Source organism: Pollachius pollachius, assembly GCF_949987615.1.
Source record: "Pollachius pollachius genome assembly, chromosome: 10".
NCBI classification, from domain to species: domain Eukaryota; kingdom Metazoa; phylum Chordata; class Actinopteri; order Gadiformes; family Gadidae; genus Pollachius; species Pollachius pollachius.
The window spans coordinates 9566936-9585461 of NC_136943.1; the positions used below are offsets into that span (position 1 = coordinate 9566936).

Here is an 18526-nt window from a genome sequence, read left to right on the forward strand (position 1 = left end):
CATCCACGCCGGGCCCATTCCCCTCACCACCTGTACTGCTCTTCTGCACGCCCTCCACCCCTGGACCAGCCTACGTTGGCTCTAATAATCTCTCTAGTTGGGGTGGGGTGGGGGGGGAGAGGGGTGTTATACCTTGTCTAGAGTCTCACATCCTCCAGACAAGACCCGCAGGCCTCAAGTAGCAGAACCGCAGATCATATCGATCCGGACAGCCTCTGCCAGTACCGAGACCCGACGGGGCTTTTTTTTTTTTTTACTTATATTGAAGTCTCCCGCCCGCTGCATAGAGTCCACCTACGATTTGCAGGTGTCTAATAATAGTCCAGAGCAAGAGCTGTCCTTCTCATAGAAGCAGAGCCCAGGGAGTCTTCAGTCTGTCTCCTACAGGATACGACGGCGAGCAGCGAGAAAGAGGCGGTGGAAGAGGGTCCGTTGACAGGGGTCCCGTTGTGAGCCGCAGAGGCTGTATACTTACTGAGCAGCAGCGGCCGGCCACTTGAAAACAAACACGGCTCCATCTGTCCACTGCTGCCTCTCTGCCTCTCTCCCTCGCCCCTCCCCTCTCACTTTTCTCTCTCTCTCTCTCTCTGAGCTTTTGGTGCGTCAGCTCTGCACTGTGCTGGGCTCACCAGTATCTCTGGATCTGAACCGCCGCCAAACCCCTCCCCTACTCGGAACCTTTAGCTCACACTACAAACTCTGCTCCGGTTCCCCGACCACTGGGTGACCCAAAACAAACCCGCACAGGGCTATACGTTTCCACCAAACACTCCTCCCGTTGCCAACTTTCTGGAAACTTCCCAAAACAGAGATATACAATACATTTATAAACAGAAATGTGCCGAGGAATATCTGAAAGCATGTGTTCAGTATCTAGAACTAACCGCCTATTGTTCTCTTGATCACTCTCAACCAACAACTTAATCCTCGGGCCGTTGCCACACAAACAACCCCATTGAAACAGATAGTAAAATGAAAGGGTGCCATTGTGTAAATATTGGTAGAGTGAGGATTTCTGATAGCTGCATATCTGCACTCGCCCACAGGTCGGCCCACGACCGCTTTTGAATGGATCAGAAGTCATTGACAAAGGGACTACAGTAGACTGAAATACACAACATGTATATTCTGATAACGTCGCCAGGCAGACTTACTATGGAGGGACTTAGTGGGTGTGGTGGGTGCTCTTAAGACGCCAGCCAGTAAGGCAGCAGTGAACTGAACATAGAGCTGGTGATCCTTCTGAGCCTTTCTGCCATCTCATTACTGCAAAACATCTGGTCGGGGTGACAAGGGCAGCATGCACGACACATTAAAGTACCCACACGTGCACCCGACCACACACATACACACACACACAAAGACACAGACACACAATAAAAAAACATAGAAACATTATTTTCAAAACATTCTGCTTTATTACAGAAAATCTGGTATTGAACATACTGGTCATAAAGAGGTACATTCAGCTTGAAGGTTGAGTGTGGAGGCTGAGGACCCAACAGGCCAGAAGAGGGAAGGGGTTCCCCCGATGTGAGGGGTGGAAGGGTAGAAACTTGACCAGTACACCCTCCCCCCCCCCTCCCTGCCTTTTTGGCACATCCACCCACATTCTCTGAACTGACCCAGCCTCGCGTGCTTTCTTTGTTGTCGTTTTTTTATTTGGAGGTATCGATTTTTATTATAAAAAAGGGGGCTGAAAAAAGTTTGCATTAAAAGTATCTCGTTTTTTTTATTTTTTTCATTTAGTCAAGCAAATACATTAGAATCCAGGATTTTGTTTCTTTGAAGCATTGAAAATATCATCTCTGGTATCTGGTTTAAAGGTTTGTTTGTCATCCAAGCAGGCAGCCCGCCCCGCCCGCCCCGCCCCCCCCCCCCCCCCCCCCCCCCCCCCCCTCTCAGTTGAGCCCCCGGCCCCAGCGACAGTAAGGTCTGGGGGGTATGGTACGCCAGAGTAGAGGGTAATGTAACCTCTCTGGACATAACTCCACGTACATTAGCTCTCCTGTTAGCCATTAGTGAGCTCCCCGGAGAAACACTAAAAAACATTCAATAGAAACAAGGTTCTGAACAACCTTTCTTTTTTTTAACCCCATTTAAGAACACAAATGACAATGCGTTAAAAAGCATCAGAGGCCGGTTCCCGTTCTCGTACTTGATCGTACCGGCCTGGCTGGTACGGGAGCTTCCTGTGTACAAAACAAGTCAAGATATAAAGTCACGGTGGTGCATCCACGGAGAACCAGTGGCACCGGCACCGGTGTCGGGCTCATGCCATCGCCACCTCGCTGCCGTGTCTCAGAACCAACACACAGGTGGGTCAAAGGTCGAACGAGAGCAGGGCACGCTGTCAACGGTCCACGAGAGAGCAGTGGTCTTCCATGTCAGTGTTTACTGACAAAAAAAAACGGGGATTTGAAAAATGAATAGTAATAATCGGCGACACACGTTTTGGGCGGTTGGGAGAACCGTGTATGGGGGGGGGGGGGGGGGGCTCTGGACTACAGAATAAAACATACCCACAGATAGAGAGAGAGAAGGACATCGAATGGGACTCGTTCCACAACCGTCTGGTGTCGACACACTCAACTGGCACAACGTCAATTCTTCTCCACAGTAAAAATATGCGACAAACCGAAATAGATTCACGTAATAAAAAATATATACGAATTTGTGAGTAAAATCAAGCTTAAATAAATATGACAAATAGATAGATTTGTTTGAAAAAGAAAACTAAATAGAACAAAGCATATAATATAATCGACATAACAGTATATCTTAAAGTGATTCAAACCATGGCATGGTATGGAATGTAAGAAGCGCTAAAAGGTGGCTGGTTTGGACGCAGGGAAGGGAAGGAGAAGGTAGAGACGGTCTCCACTCACTGCCCCTGGCTCGCTCTGACCTGTACATAGATATGGCTGAAGCTGACTGGTAGCATAGTGAGTGTGTGGGTGTGTAAGGAGTGTGGAGGAGGTAAATGCCTCCCAGTGGCATTCATTTCAGTACAATGACCTGGTGCAGAGCGGATGAGAAAGCTTGGCGACCCATCTCCAAACTACTGCTAACCCTTCCCGAGACAAACAGTGGCAAAACTATACAGCTAATGGACCGTATGAATATACACCTCATTTAGGCTTTTTAGTGCATGAGTGTATTTATTCATGTATCGAGTCTGGGAGTGTGTGTGTGGGAGTGTCTGCGTGTGTTCGTGTGTGTGTGTGTGTGTTTGTGTTTGGACATTGTGTACGCGCACATGTTGGCATCTATCTATCTAGTTTGATTCAGTGTACTCAGGCAAGTCACATGACCCTCGGCAGCTAGTTTTGGCGGGAAACTCCACGGGCCCCCATAGTGCAGATTTTGGCGACCATACTATTTCTACGAGGTTCAAGTTATCTTGTCCGCCACTGCATACAACACAGCATATGCAGCTCATTACACTCAAATATACTCTCTATATACGCACCTCTGTAACACACAACCATCGTACAACATCACTCCTGCTAGCTAGAATAGAGGGCATTATACACATGCCTTTCGCGTCACACGTGTTTATTTTTGGCTTTGAGCTTAAACTATCATAAATCTCTAAGGTATTTACAGTGCAGCAGATATACGAAATCATCTCGTCTAAAACTGGGACCTCTTCAATTAATTTTTCGCTGAGATTGGAAGATTTAGGTCAAGCTCAAAGCACCAAACCGTTAGCGAAGTCAGGAACCGTGGCAGATCCAATGCAGAACCCTGTGACACGGTTTAAATCTCGGTTTAGAAGACAGGTCTGGTTTATCGTTTTCCCTGCCTCTATCCTGAACCGTCTGTCTTACAGTACGGGAACAATGTTTCACCTGCAGAAATCAACCAATGCTGGAGCCTTTGGAATGGAACAAAAATATACATGTAAATAGAGTGGATAGTGCATTAACCGTTAAAAGTGGAAGGAAAAAAAGCAAAGCAACTCGCGAAAGTGGCACTCTTATGTCATGGAACACGGTGCAAACCAAAAGAAGGGACGTCCTTGCTGATGGTGACTGGAGCAACACAGGTTAGAACGCGAGTGGTTCTAGTGAGGTTCTGTTGCTGCAGAGGGAACCGTTGCTAGGGACGCAGATCTTCTGAGAAGACGCACAAAGTCTAGGAAAAATGTAAGAAATAAAAATAAAATTAAAAAAAGAAACTCAAGAAATACATGCCCGTCATCCGAGTCGGTCGTCCGTCCATTTCGCCCAGAACCAAAGGAAACAAGAGGGAGGGGACGGTTTGGGGGGGGGGGGGCAGGGGGCTATTGCGGCTTTGCAGGACATGCTGAGGGGGGAGACGGGAGGGAGGTAGAGCAGGGAGAGACGCAGCACCGGCGTGTCCAACCCCACCCCCCAGTAGACATCTCTGACCTCCCCCCTCCCTCCTGGGGTTAGCTTCTCTTTTACTTGACTCTTGTCTTCAGTCCCTCTGTTAACCATTAACATGACTCTTTTACATCAGGCAAGATGGCGGACGGACTAGGGTCCTGACTGGAATGAGGTCCTGAAAGGTTCCTGTTGTTGGTGCTGTTCTTGTTTTTCTACTACTTCATGGGCCCCCGCTACTCTCCTTCCTTGAGATGTTTGTAGGATAGTGGTGTAACAGCTGCAATCTAGGGAGGGGGTGAAACAAACAGGCAGAGAGAGGGCTTAACCTACAGGATCTGCAACGTATCGATAAAACACCCAGATCAGATCACCCCTGATTGCAAAACCACGCTGATTTGCGGCCTTCACCCATTTTTAGGAAATCACAGAACATGCATCATTCCAACACCACAGACCCCAGCACCAATCAAGGATCGATCCCTGATGTTCCCCCAGACCACTGAGATATCCATCCAGGTGTAATTCGGTTTATCTATCCCCACAACCCGAAAAGGGCCAGACGTTGTTACCTGAATGTCTGTGGATGGCAGTTCTCTGAAAGCTACAGGGTGGACAGAAAAGCAGGACAACAGTTTTAAATACTATGGTTGAAATAACCATTTCCCTTTTGTGTGCCTCCCCTCCTGAAACCCACAACATTTGACGCAAGAGATGGGTTGAAGCAAAGCAGCGGTCTCGGTCACGTGGCAGCATTCAACATAGCATCACAGGCATGCAGCGGGTTAAGCTGGAACATCACAAATGCACATTTACCGGAGAAACAAAAGGTGTTTCAATACACAAGCAGTACAACATGCACACGACAGACAGCAACGACACCTGAAGCACAGCCACCATGTTTAGAGCGAACTTGGCCAACACAACAGGTGGACCAATCGAATCCGCTCTCACACCAGGAAGCAAGCAGAGCAAAAACAATAAAAAAAATTGACACATTTAACCTGATTGGACACGAGTCTCCAGCACTATAGGTGTTTGAATGAGATTGTCGGGGGAAACAATAAACTAAATACCCTTCACCAAACCATATGTAAACGACACTGAGTGGGAGTGGGAGGTACATTGGGAAGTTCGACTGAAGGAGCGCCCATCGTTCTGTTCAGAAGTTAAGTCTGTAGTTATTTAACATTGATGTGGAGTTTGAAAAAGGGTTGTAGTGTGCCATTAACGAACCACATTAAAATGAAATGCATCTCTTCAGCCGGACCCCAGTGGGTTTGTTCAGACACCACGGGGAGGGGGGGACGACGACGGCACAGGGGCCTGCCTGTCTGCCACAGGAGGCGCCGTACCCCGCAGGACTTCTAGAGTAACTACCCAAGCCCCCGGAGCCAACGGCGGGGGAGGAAGACGAGAGGAGAGGGAGGCGAAGGGGAGGGAGGGAGTCTTTGATAAGCTTAGTGTGGCCTGGAGGCGGGGCCGGTACCTGTTCACACCACTGTATTGGACTCGTCTGAAAAGGTTCTCATGAGCAGCGGCCGGGCCGAAGACTTGGCCCCCCCCGCGCCTGATACACCCGCCTGTCTCTGGAAGGGTGAGGCAAGAGACACCGATGACATCACTGCTGCCGGCGACCACACGGCTTATGCCTTCAAGCTCGCACACACACACACACAAACACACACATTCTCTCTGTGCCAGCGGCGGTGCGATAGTGGGACTGGACGACGTAAACATGACCCTTTGTGTCTTCATAGCAAATACCTTCATCATCATAAGCAGCCACATAAGGCGTGACACACACACACACACACACACACACACACACACACAAGATTGGGAGGGGGTCTTTGGACTGGAGGCTCATGCAGGTGCGGCCGGGTGGTCCTGCGGGTGCTACATTCACCTGTGGGGTGCACATGCAGCGGCAGCGCGTCTTCAGAGCAGCACAGACTGCACGGAGCACACGCTAGTACACATCGACGCTGGTGCCACTGGAGGGAGGGCAATGGGGTCATGAGCAATTGAGCATACCTCCCCACCCCCCACTCCCACACCGCTGATAGGCTGGCCCACATTGGCTGATTAGAAAGGGGGGGGACCATAAACTTACCGCAAATACATAGCATTTAACACACAACAACAACAACAATATAAAACAGACCCCTTGATTTCGCCTCTGTTGTAATATGGCCATGAGCCAAGGATATCAACACCTTGAATGGACGCCTTGTTATCTCTATGTGGAGTTTAGGAGATGGAGACGATAGTGCACATTCCCATAGGGCGGGCAGAAGCAGTCAGGGAGAAAACAAGCAAGAGGAGTAGCAAAACAAACAAGACACGAGCAACTGTAGTAGTAGTGGTCAGTGTTTGGAGGAGGGCAGTGAAGCAAGAAACAGATAGAGGGAGAGGGAGAGACCTCAGTCACTCCAGGAGAAGCTGTGAGTGCTGGCCGTCTGCGACAGCATGAAGATCGTGGACGTCCCCGAGGAAGGAAGGCGGTGCTTGACCTGAGGAAGGAGGGAAGGAAAGAAGGAAGGAAGGAAGGAAGGAAGGAAGGACGGACGGAAGGAAGGAAGGGAAAAATTGAAGGGGGGACGACGTAAGGTAGGAAGGTGTGGAACAAAGAAGGAAGGAAGGGAGAAAGGAAAGAGGGAGGAAGAAAGGAAGGAGGAAGGGTAAATGGAAGGTAGAAAGGAGAAGGAGGGAAGAGAGACCAAAAAGAAGGGAACAAATGAAGAAGTGGGAGAAACAAAGACAGAGGGGGGACAAGAAAGGAAGGACGAAGGGAAGGAAGGTAGGAAGGAATTAGGGAAGATAACGAGGAGGGAATGAAGGAATGAGGGAAAAGTGTAAGGAGATGAGCACCAAGGCCAAAAGTAAGCAGAGCAAAACTAAAAGATCATAGAAGTAGGATTAAAGTGTTCCAGTTGAAACCAGAGTTACAGCTAGATAGCATCTTAGAGGTTTAGTGGGAGACTGGAATTAGAGTGTTTTAAGATTTGCACCAGTAGGACGTAAGAATCACAACAGGACTTGTCTTTGTCGCTGTACGTGAAAACTCTCGGCTATCAGCAAAATGTCAGGTCAATTTCTTTCATAGATCACCATGGATACAAAATGGGACAAGGTAATTAAGTAAAGTAATTATCCTACTACTCACAGAGTAGTAGGATACTCCCTTTGGAGGAGGAGGAGGAGGAGTAAGGCTTACAATATACAATACAAGACCAGGACCAAGATATAGTATTGGACACATCCGTTATACTGTTTCTTTCCCGTACTGTGTAACAGTTCAGATCAGATGCCAATGTAGGCCTATGGACTCTATCAAGAAGATGGCACTGACCGTTAACTTCAGCAGTCCATTAAAATAAAGTAACTGATCAAAGTAAGCACAATTAGAGGTCAGACAGACCATTCAAAATCAATGGGACTCAAAGCCTTGTGAGGCTGCCCTAATGGCTCATTTCAGACCTGGGTGTGTTCATTTGTGCGTGGTCATGTGTGTGTTGTGTGGTCATGTGTGTGTTGCGTGGTCATGTGTGTGATGCGTGGTCATGTGTTGTGCTGCGTGGTCATGTGTTGTGTGTGTTGCGTGGTAGTTTGTTGCGTGGCCATGTGTTGTGCTGCGTGGTCATGTGTGTGAAGCATGTTCGTGTGTGTGTGTGTGTGTGTGTGTTCGTGTTCGTGTTCGTGTTCGTGTGTGTGTGTGTGTGTGTGTGTGTGTGTGTGTGTGTGTGTGTGTGTGTGTGTGTGTGTTTGTGTGCGCGCGGGCCCTACCTGCCGTGCGTGAGGCCCACGGGGCTTACGCAGCACCACCAGCAGAATGTCTGGCAGCAGGCTGAGCAGGATGAGCAGAACGATGACCAGCCAGGCCGACGCCGAGCTCAGCATGTGGGCGAACACATAGTACAGCCTCTGCTGCTTCAGGAAGGGCCTGCAGAAGAGACACACACACACACACGTTAAACCTAAAGTAAGACGTTTAGGGATTAAGAAAGTTGATCCAATCTTTTGTTAAATGTAACTGCTTTGCTTTGAACCACTCTCCATCTTGTATGAGTTTTTGTTTTGTTTGAGTAATATTTCTACCCAAGTGTCCATGGGGGACTTCAAGCTGGGTGGAGAAGGGAGAGGGACTGAGTGGGTGTGGTGATGGGGGGGTTAATTAAATGGCTCTTACCAGATGATCCCTCCCCAGAAGAAGCTGAAGATAACATAGAAGACCAGGGAGCCCCAGATGACAAAGTGATTGATCCAGGTCCAGTGCCTCGTGTCCAGAGCCAGCTATGGTAAGGGGGGGGTGGGAAGCAGCTCTGATTAATTACACAGGTTCATCCATCCAAAACACCTCCCTCCCTCTAGTTCAACCCTCTCCGTGAAACATTTTTAAGGACCGTGTTTGTGGCTGACAGCTTAGCACCCCTTTACCCCATTTCCTATGACAGGTGATGAAGAGAAACGCGACACTGATGCATTGTGGGACAGCAAACTGCCAAAATAGCCATGTATACTTTCTAAGGCGTAGCTCGATTCTCGTAATACTTAGCCTACTTAGCCTCTCGTAATAAATACCCTTCTAAAATTAAAACTAAGACACAGTGTTTCGGGGGGAAAAAAAGTGAATCTCTTATTTACCTTGAACGTGACGGTGAAGACGAGCACAGTGAAGACTATCGTTCCGTAGGACCAGTTTCCAAACACCTAGAGTTCAGCGAGACAATGTGTTTGCAAAGGACAGCAATAGGTGGTAGAACACTGTCTGTTACAGTTACTATAGCGACCATCAAGGGACGTACCTGGCCGTTAGCCTGTAACGCAGGGTTACTGAACAGGAAGCGAACACCGAAGAAGAAGAGCAGGCCGTGGAAGACCCCCAGCAGAGTCCAGTAGAAGAAGGGGACCCAGCGTAACATGGCGTTCTTCGCGATGCTCCTAAAAAAAAGAGATCAAGTGTTACGGTTACATCCCGCTGTTGTTACACCTAAGGTGCGGACCGCCGTTCCAAGCGACTATTTATCCTTAAACATTGTTTTTTTAGAGATCTCTGTGCAGAGATTATCTACATTGATTACCTTTGAATATAATTTGTGATGCTATACAACCTTCGCTACCACTTGAGCTTCTGCCTTTCAAATATGATTGAGTTAGATGCTAAGCTATATCAGTTAAAGTACTGATTATCGTGTGGAAAACATGAATTTTGAAACAAATTCAATACATTCAAAGCAAAGTTTTGGTGCTTTTTATACATCACTACTATTACTCATCATTAAACATGCATCTTAGTGTGCTGAGAATCGTAGTCATCTTCAAATGAATACAAGGGAGAATTGCAATTGCCGGGCCATTGAGGTTGCAATGCCAGAACTCGCCTGTAGAGCGTGGCGTTGTCCAGCAGGACCTCCACACAGATGTGCTGCTCCAAGAGGCTGTAGGCCAGGATGGGCATGGAGGTGAAGCAGATGTTGTACATCGTGAGATAGGCGGCATCGTATAGGGGCTGGGGAGGACGGGAGCAGCGGCAGGAGCAGGAGGAGGAGCAGGAGCAGGAGTGGTGGTGAGGGTCAGGGAGTAGGGCAACCAAGGGTTAAAGTCACAAACATTTCACGCAGAACAACCACATTTTCTATTTATACAATATGTGTAATATTGTATATAGGGTATAACGCACACACACACATACACACACGTGTAAAATATATACACAGATGTACACACACACACACACACACACACACACACACACACACACACACGGCTTTGGAAGCAAGACTACATTTTGCATGTATATATACACAGATGTGCGCACACACCCACACAAAATGTCTTATTGCAGTCTCTGGGGAACAGAGATGGGGTCACTTAGGGGGAGAGTAGGCCTCAGGAAGGGGTCACCGGTTAGGGTTACGGGGCGCTCATGTTCAGAGGACCGTAGAGACACACACTGGTTAACATTGTTCAGTTGGACTAAGTTTCAGGACATACTTACTTGTTGCGAATAGCCACAGAAAAACTGGTACAAGAACTGAGGTAAGATGAAGCAAAGGTTCTGCAAGGAGAGAAGGCAAAGATTATCTTGGATGAATGGCCTGGACAAATACAAGGAACATTATGGTCGTATTCCATGAAACATAATGATCGAATTCAATCCATATTGGCTGTGTGCTCACAGAGCTAAAATATAATTGTGGCTACATTTCCGAAGCACCAAAAACTGATCGTAAACTTTAGCTTACGGTATTATATCTCAAGAGTGTGATTAAAAAAGTGTCTTTACCAGGGCTCACATAAAAAGCATAAGAAACAAACCAATATCCACTAACAATAAAACACCCTGATACGTTTACTAAGACCCCACATAAAAGCAGACCAAGTGCCAAGTCATTAATGAATAATAGATAAAGGCCAGCGGGAGCCCTCCCTGCCTCAGCCTACCTTGTAGAAGAAGTACTGCACCAGGTGGGCGATGCGGACGTAGTAGAGGTGGCCGTGTCCGAGCAGCAGCTTCTTCAGGTGCTTCAGTTTGGGGATGGCGTAGTCGCTGTTCCTCACCGCCTGACGGCCCTCCTTACCCTTGATGCCTGGAGCAGGGGGCACACAACCCATGAAGGAAAAGACCCTCGGTATGAGCAGAGCAGCGGCTGACTGGAGTTGAATAGGGGCAGGGGAAGTATTCGATACACGTAATAATCACGATTATTATCATTAGGCTTCTGAGCTGAGTCATAACTTCCAAAAATAAATGTGTACTGTGTCTTTTCTTTCTTAGGGTTGCCTTTGCGTGTAACATTATTTCAATCCGTTGAATTTCAACCAAAAAACAACATAATGCTATACACACGGACCGGAGTAGACCCTGAAATTAAAACCCCAACGAACTGAAATGAGAGTCGACTGTGAATCAGGAATGAATTTTGAATTGAATGGTGACTCCAAGATTCAAAATTTAGTAGAATGGTGAGAGACCGAAATGTGTACACCCCTATTCCTGAAACGTGTCTCACCGATGCCAACGTGAGCTTCTAGGATCATGCTGACGTCGTTGGCCCCGTCCCCGATGGACAGCGTGATGGGGCTTCCTTTAGAGCACTTCACCATCTTCACGATCTGCACACACAACAGGTTGCACAAAGTGACATCGGATTTCATTTTCAATTGCAAATATCCTATTTTCTTTTTGAAGTATTATGAATTTTTGACATGCTTTGATAATGTATGCAACATGTATGCGCAAAATCCTTTGAACTGAATTGAGGAAGAGAGGGAGGGACTTCAGTTTAGACTTTTCCATCATCTTCACCGCAGAATGGGAGAAAACCAAAGTATGGCTATCTTTGGGTTTAGCTCGCTAGTGTGCTAAATATGTAAAACACGCGCAGGTTAGATTCCAACCTGCCGTCCTATGCTTCCATCAACGGTGACAACTGACCTGTGCCTTCTGCAGAGGAGCCATTCGACAGCAGAGCACTGTGGTGCAGTTCTGACAGATCTGCAGGAAGAGGTTCTTGTAGTGGCTAGAGCTGGACTCTGAGGAGTTGAACACCATGGAGAGCGAGGCGCCGTCTATAATGAAGCCGAAGTCCAGGCTTGGCTTAGACCAACCCCTTCAAAGACACACACACACACACAGGAGAGGACAATGGACTTGATCCTAAAATACACAAACACTTCAAACAGAAACATCAAATACATTTTTGTTCATTGTGAGAAAAGCAAACCAAAAATAGATGTGTACTTCAATCAACCCCGAGGGTAAATTAAGGTTTTACAGCAGCGCAAATAAACGTGCACATACAACATAACACAAGAGTGATCATAATAAAAAATAATAGAATGCAATTTAAATTATATTAAATGTATTTACAAGTTAACCGACAAATTTACATTTAACCAACAAAATGTAGGTATGACAGTGCAAAATACCTTTTAAAAAGGTTAAATGTGCAATTAAATAAATGTTGAAAATATAGGCAGCATGTGTTTCCATCCTGACTGCCTGACTGTAACCACCCCCATTGAGCCAGCAGGGGGAGTAAATAGCTATTTTAGACCTCCTTAGTGCAATGCGGTTGCAAGTCTGTTGCTGATTTACAACCACTTGAGCTTCTCTCCTCTGTTCAATAAACAAAACATTTGAAGTCCATATCCTCAATTAAGACAGAGTTAGGCTGCTATTTTCTATTATTTAGCAGACCCTTTTATCTAAAGGGTACTGCAGTGATTTCAGACGCGGGTCAATCAGGGGTCGTAGGGGTTGAGCTTTTTCGCTCAAGGCTACAGGTACTGAATACATAAGGGATTAGACCAACTACCTTTCAGATGGGATCAAACGCCCTACACGAGCCTATCCTTCCTCCTCAGGCATTATATCCATCATCCCTGTATTGTGACCTTCTATTAGAAAGGAGAACCAAGCCATCGACTGCGGCATGAGAAAATGCTTTCAGGTTGTTTTTCTATTGTGTCTCGAGTGTAAAAGCCCCTTCGGTTTAGTTTCACACAGCGGAGGGCGGCTGTCTCACGACAAGGGTTCGACCCGTGGGCTTTTAAATGTCAATCAGGGGCAGCTTCCTGATAATAAATACCTGCCATTCGACCTACTCCATCCGGTTCTATGTTGCATGCCTTTCCCATACTAGATGGGCCCCATGAGTTCCTGCATTTTGAGGGAATGGGTTTTTGTTTGTGCTCACTACTCGTTGCGGTGCTACCACCAAGGTTTCGGGAGAACGAGGCCACTTGTCGTTAATAACATAATAATCATTGAATTTCTCAGACTAAAGGACACTGCACATATGGGCGTCACAGAGCAAAAAAAACCAAAACACATTCAACACAGTAAGGGGCGTACAGTCAGTGGGTTTAACAAATGAACAAGTCAGAATGTTCCGCAGACGCTATGGACCGGTCAGCGAGGGTCGTACCTGCTGCCGCCGGGCTTGGTGGGCGGGACGTCCTGCACGGCCTTCTTGTGGTACTCCAGCAGCAGGTCGTGCAGCCGCTCCTCCCGCTTGCGCACGCCGTCCTCCAGCGTGCGCACCGTGAGTTCCAGCAGCTCCGTGCCCCGCTGGAACAGGCGGCAGGCGTAGCACGTGGACTTGGCCGTCTCCATCTTGTCGCCCGTCAGCACCCACACCTTGATGCCCGCGCCCTGCAGCGCCTCCATGGTCTCTGCCGCCTCCTCCTGGAGCCTAGGGGCGGGGGGGAGAGGGGAGACAAAGAGAGAGGGAGAGAGGAAACAATGAGTGGTTGGGGGAGATAGAGACAGAGAGAGAGTGGGTGAGGTGACGGGGAGAGCATGAGTGAGAAAGGGTTGGGGTGAGTTAGAGTGAGAGAGAGATAGTTAGAGTAAGAGAGGGAGTTAGAGCGAGGGATTGAGCGGGAACAAGAGAGAAAGAAAACCACTCACTATTCAAACTTGAAGTAGAACTGTTCAAAATTGAAGTAGAACTGTTCAAAACCTCGTTTTACCTTTGACATGCGTTGGGAACGTAAAATAAAGGTTTCCCAAGTCAATAAAACCCTTTGAGTCGAGAGAGAGAGAGAGAGGGCGAGAGCAAGTGAGAGAGCCCTTGCTGTGGTGAGTCAACACCATCATAACATCAAACTCATGGAGGGGTTGCTCCCATCCCCGCACTCTCCTCCTCCACCACCGCCACCCACCTGTCCTCCACGGCCGTGGCCCCTATCAGCGTCATCCCCGCCTCCACCTGGTTGTACACGTCGATGAGCCTCTCCTCCCGGTCCTGCAGGGCCAGCCGGGCCGCCTGCAGGTCTGCGTCGGCCCGGGCGTACTCCTCCGAGCTCAGCTTCTTGTAGGCCACGCACAGGGTACGGTAGCCCTCCTGTGGCCCGGGCAGGTCGGGGAGCAGGGACACACTGCGTTAACACACACCACCTCTGGAACGGGCCAGCTGCACGGGTTCAACGCACAGGTTCTCGTGAATCAAAACGCATACACGTTGAATAATTAATCGCTTTGCGTCCAAGGTCACCCGGGAGAAACGTTGTGGCAGTTGAATTCAAACCACACCTATGCCCCCCCGTAATGACAAATCATTTTGTGATCGATTAACAAACAAGGACCAACAATGATATTTATTTATTTCCAGACGAGAAATGCTGAATCTATAATAAAATATACCAAAACCAAACTAAGGTTTATTTACAGCAACACCGCTCGCTCACTAGGGGATCTGGCAAAAAAGGGGGCTGAAGATAGAGGCTAAACCTCCCCAGGGCTCCACCCCCTTATAAACAGACCCCGCCCCTTTCCAACGTGGTTAAGCCCTTCCCTCCAGTGTATAACAACAGACTCAATGCATGACCACATAACGTCACCCAGAACTTAGAGTGTGTTGGTCACCCACCGTAGCGTTGCGCTCCACATGCACACGGATCTTCTCCACCTCCTCCTGCCTGACGCGTGGGAAGATGGACGAGTCGGCCCCCTTACAAAACAGCAGCGTATCACCTGAGGGACACACACACGCACACACACACACACACACACACACACACACACACACACACACACACACACACACACACACAGAGTCAAATACAGACACAGACACAAAGACAGAAACAGACAGACACACAAAGACAGACAAAAATTCAGACTGACCTGATTTGGATCTGACTATCACACTCATTCTCCGTCGCACTGGATCAAAATTCAACACGTGAAGCAGGTCATACCTACGGGCAAAAGATATTCCACAAGTCCAACATTTAAAAAGAATAAACGATGCATGTTAACAATAACATACACATTGTGGGTTGATTCTGATAGACACTGACTCACGTTTCAATGGCGTTGCTTCTGTTCATGATTTTCATCTTCTTGCTCTCCATGCCAAGAAATGTGAAGCCATACCTGTAGGTGGAGACAAAGCACCAGGAATAAGTGACTCGCCCAAACAGGAAACACCATTTAAATTGCAACTTGATACACTTGGCAGAGACAAAGTATCCTCCACTGGCTGATCCACAGCACAGTTCAGCCTTAATCCAAGAAGGAATAGGTTTCTGCATGTTTTATGGTACCTGGATTTGAGGTATTCTTCTGATGTCTTATAGTCCTATTTTCAGTATGCATTTTGATAAAGTTCACACAGAAACCTGACCTGGAGGAGGTAATGGGCAAGCATGTGTCACACATATACTTTTTTGTGTGACTGAGAATAAAAACTGTGAAAAATGAGAGAATCCAAAACAAAGTGGGGGAGTGTTTTTTGTGGGTGCTGAGTGATTTCAACAAGCTCATCGGCACAAACAGGTTTTAGTATTCATCTTTAAATGTGAAGATCAGAGCGAGCACAAATGAACACGCACCTGAGCTTCACACAAATCTGTAGCACCATTGGGTAAACCCACCAAAGTGTGTGTGTGTGTGTGTGTGTGTGTGTGTGTGTGTGTGTGTGTGTGTGTGTGTGTGTGTGTGTGTGTGTGTGTGTGTGTGTGTGTGTGTGTGTGTGTGTGTGTGTGTGTGTTATGTGCTTTGTGGTTTGCGTGTCGAGTTAAAACTGTGACTTATATTTTTATGAAAAAAATAATATTTGCTGACTTTTCGCCTGGCTAAACAGCTAAGATAGCAGGATAACCAGACTATAACCTGGCAGCTATCCAGATTCAATCTCGACCTGCCCGGGCACCGTCTCCCCCCTCACCTCATGGCCCCCTTGACCAGCGCCACCTCGTCGGGGGAGGAGGCGATGAAGCCCGTCTGCTCGTGGGGGGGGCACCCCTCCATGCCGTCCACGGCCGCCATGCTGTCCGTGTGGTCCTGACCCCGGCCTGTGGGCTCCTTTACCTGCACCGTGTGGCACAGACACAGCGCGCGCAGGAACAGCTCCTCGCGCTCCTGGTGGGTCAACAGGAAGACAACAGGTCACTACAGATACACACCCCGGCATTAAACGGCCCTTTGGAATCCTACATCACCTCCGGAAGAAAAGGGCTCTTTCCTTAAAGTAAATAAAATAATACAAAATGTACCAAATTGTTAAATGTATGTATGTATCCTTGATACAGACATTATAGACTCAAGGATTAGCGAGTGTTAAGGGATATAATATTAGCGGGCCAATGAGGTTCATTGAGACTATTTGTGAGTAAGGGAAATACACTTATATACGTTTGAATGGACTTGACCCATGAAGAAAAGCGAAAGTGTGAGAAGGAAGGGTCAAACAAGAGGTGATCATGGCCATGCACGGTAGCTAGTGTGGAGATAAACGTGTTGGGGCGTTTATCTCAAGCAAGGTCTTATCAGAGCAATCCATTAATGTTTAACAGCTTGTAAAACCTTATCAGTAATACCAGCAGATATTAATGGCATTCCCGACAGAGAGACAGCGAGAGAAAGAGAGAGAGAGAACAAACAAGAGAATAAAGTGGCACAATCCATATATACAGACATATAGATATACACACACACAGTCAGTGCATGTATTCGAAGAGCAGAGAATAAAGCAAGGGAGGCCTTCCCCAGCAGTGGGTCTCTATAACACCCATGTGTGTGTATTTGTATGTACGTGTCTTTATGCATGTGTACGTGTGTGTGTGTGTACATAAATAGTTTCACACCAGATGGAGGGACCCAACAACACCACACCTTGCCAGCCTACGCACAGCGCTAGGTGTAAGTGTACAAAATAATAGCACACTTACCAAAAGACACGTTTGCACATTCAACAACATTTCAACGAAAGGCAATTACGTAACAGAATTACACAAAATAAATTGGTTTAAGAAGAAGGTTCACCTGAATTAAAAGGGATCGTGTTGCAAGGCAAAGCGACGCCGATCAGTCTGTGTGTGTGTGTTAGGGTGAGTGTCAGTGTGAGTGTGTGAGAGTGTGACTGTGAGTGTGCAAATACTTTCCCACCATCTGGAGGGTCACCACCTCATACCTTGCCAGCCTTCTCTTGCAGCTTGCTCACGGGTCCGTCGGTAGCGCTGAACCCGTCCAGCTCCGACACCGCGTCTCTGTATTTGTACTGGAAGCCGTCGATGCAGCACTCGATGAACTCCATGTTGTTCTGGGTGAGCGTGCCGGTCTTGTCCGTGAACACGTACTCCACCTGCAGGCGAGAAGGGACAACGACATGTTCACGGCATGATCCCAGTAATAAAAGAGGAAATGATAACAGCAGACTAATAGCACACAGAAAAAACACTCGCGGAATGAAGAAGCCTCAACAACAAGAGATTGAATTGTGGACGTTTCATCAAAAGAGTAATCTTTGCTTAAATGTAGCGGCCTTGCAAACGAGTGTTGCCAATCGACGTCTACGCTGTTTTGATGCAGGGAAAAACACTCACGGAAAGGCACCAACCCAATGTGTTTATTTAAGAAGGGGCTGCGACCTGAGAGATTGTTGTTGCATTATTTTAGACCAAGGTCCTCAAACAGGAACAACACATCTAACAGCTATCTCTATTTACAAGCGAGTGACATTGTCTAACCCACAACGGTCGAGTGACAACTGTCCACCGACAAGTATTACGGGATATTACCAGGATGAAAAAGAAAAATATATCAGCCTCCTGGATAATAAATCATCTGCTATCAATCAGACGACACAACGTTGTTTACACCACACGACAAATGGTAGGAAACGGTTGACGGGCGCCCTCTCCCCTGACCTGGCCCAGCTCCTCGTTGAGGTCAGAGGTGTTGACCAGCGCCCCCTCCTGGATCTCCGGGTCGTAGAAGTCCCGGTCCCAGGTGATGAAGAACGAGCCCAGGAACTTCTGCATCTCCACGGTGACGTACATGGAGACGGGGATGATGAAGTTGAAGAGCACCATGAAGGACAGGAAGTCTGTGAACATCTTCAGGTACTGAGGATCAAAACAAAAAAGGAGTGAGGTCACTTTTACATTTAACCAAGAGTTCCACTTTAATTTTCATACCGTTAAATAACTCTAGAACCTTTCAATTGTATTTTTGGAGAATTTTGCTCTAATTAAAGTGGCCCTTTAATCTGTATATCACTATATAACTTGTATTAACTTTGTACATGTGTGTTAAGGTGCTGCTTCAATCTATATACCGCTGTAGAGAAAGGGATAATATTTGAACGTTTTTCGTCCAAAAGCGCATATGTTCGGTAATTGTCCTCTTACAAACGTTTTTACTAATTTCTCCATTC

At 47.4% G+C, this 18526-nt stretch overlaps 1 protein-coding gene across 2 annotated transcripts in view; it reads right to left on the reverse strand.

The window, feature by feature from the left end:
* Positions 1 to 1891: 1891 nt before the first annotated feature.
* The window catches only part of atp11c (ATPase phospholipid transporting 11C (ATP11C blood group)), a 47706-nt gene continuing 31071 nt past the window's right edge, over positions 1892 to 18526 (reverse strand). The window contains exons 12-31 of one of the 2 annotated variants that reach the window (XM_079744221.1): positions 18018 to 18215; positions 17282 to 17452; positions 16037 to 16230; positions 15172 to 15243; positions 14992 to 15065; positions 14735 to 14838; positions 14028 to 14209; positions 13289 to 13555; positions 11794 to 11968; positions 11369 to 11471; positions 10800 to 10945; positions 10354 to 10413; positions 9737 to 9864; positions 9161 to 9296; positions 9000 to 9065; positions 8545 to 8648; positions 8142 to 8298; positions 5842 to 5941; positions 4925 to 4956; positions 1892 to 4639 (exon numbers count right to left, since the gene is read on the reverse strand). In XM_079744221.1, the coding sequence (XP_079600347.1) occupies positions 5846 to 5941; positions 8142 to 8298; positions 8545 to 8648; positions 9000 to 9065; positions 9161 to 9296; positions 9737 to 9864; positions 10354 to 10413; positions 10800 to 10945; positions 11369 to 11471; positions 11794 to 11968; positions 13289 to 13555; positions 14028 to 14209; positions 14735 to 14838; positions 14992 to 15065; positions 15172 to 15243; positions 16037 to 16230; positions 17282 to 17452; positions 18018 to 18215 (2433 nt within the window). In that variant the 3' untranslated portion in view covers positions 1892 to 4639; positions 4925 to 4956; positions 5842 to 5845. The remainder of the gene's footprint in view (positions 4640 to 4924; positions 4957 to 5841; positions 5942 to 8141; positions 8299 to 8544; positions 8649 to 8999; positions 9066 to 9160; positions 9297 to 9736; positions 9865 to 10353; positions 10414 to 10799; positions 10946 to 11368; positions 11472 to 11793; positions 11969 to 13288; positions 13556 to 14027; positions 14210 to 14734; positions 14839 to 14991; positions 15066 to 15171; positions 15244 to 16036; positions 16231 to 17281; positions 17453 to 18017; positions 18216 to 18526) is intronic. The other variant, XM_079744222.1, reaches the window with a different exon arrangement.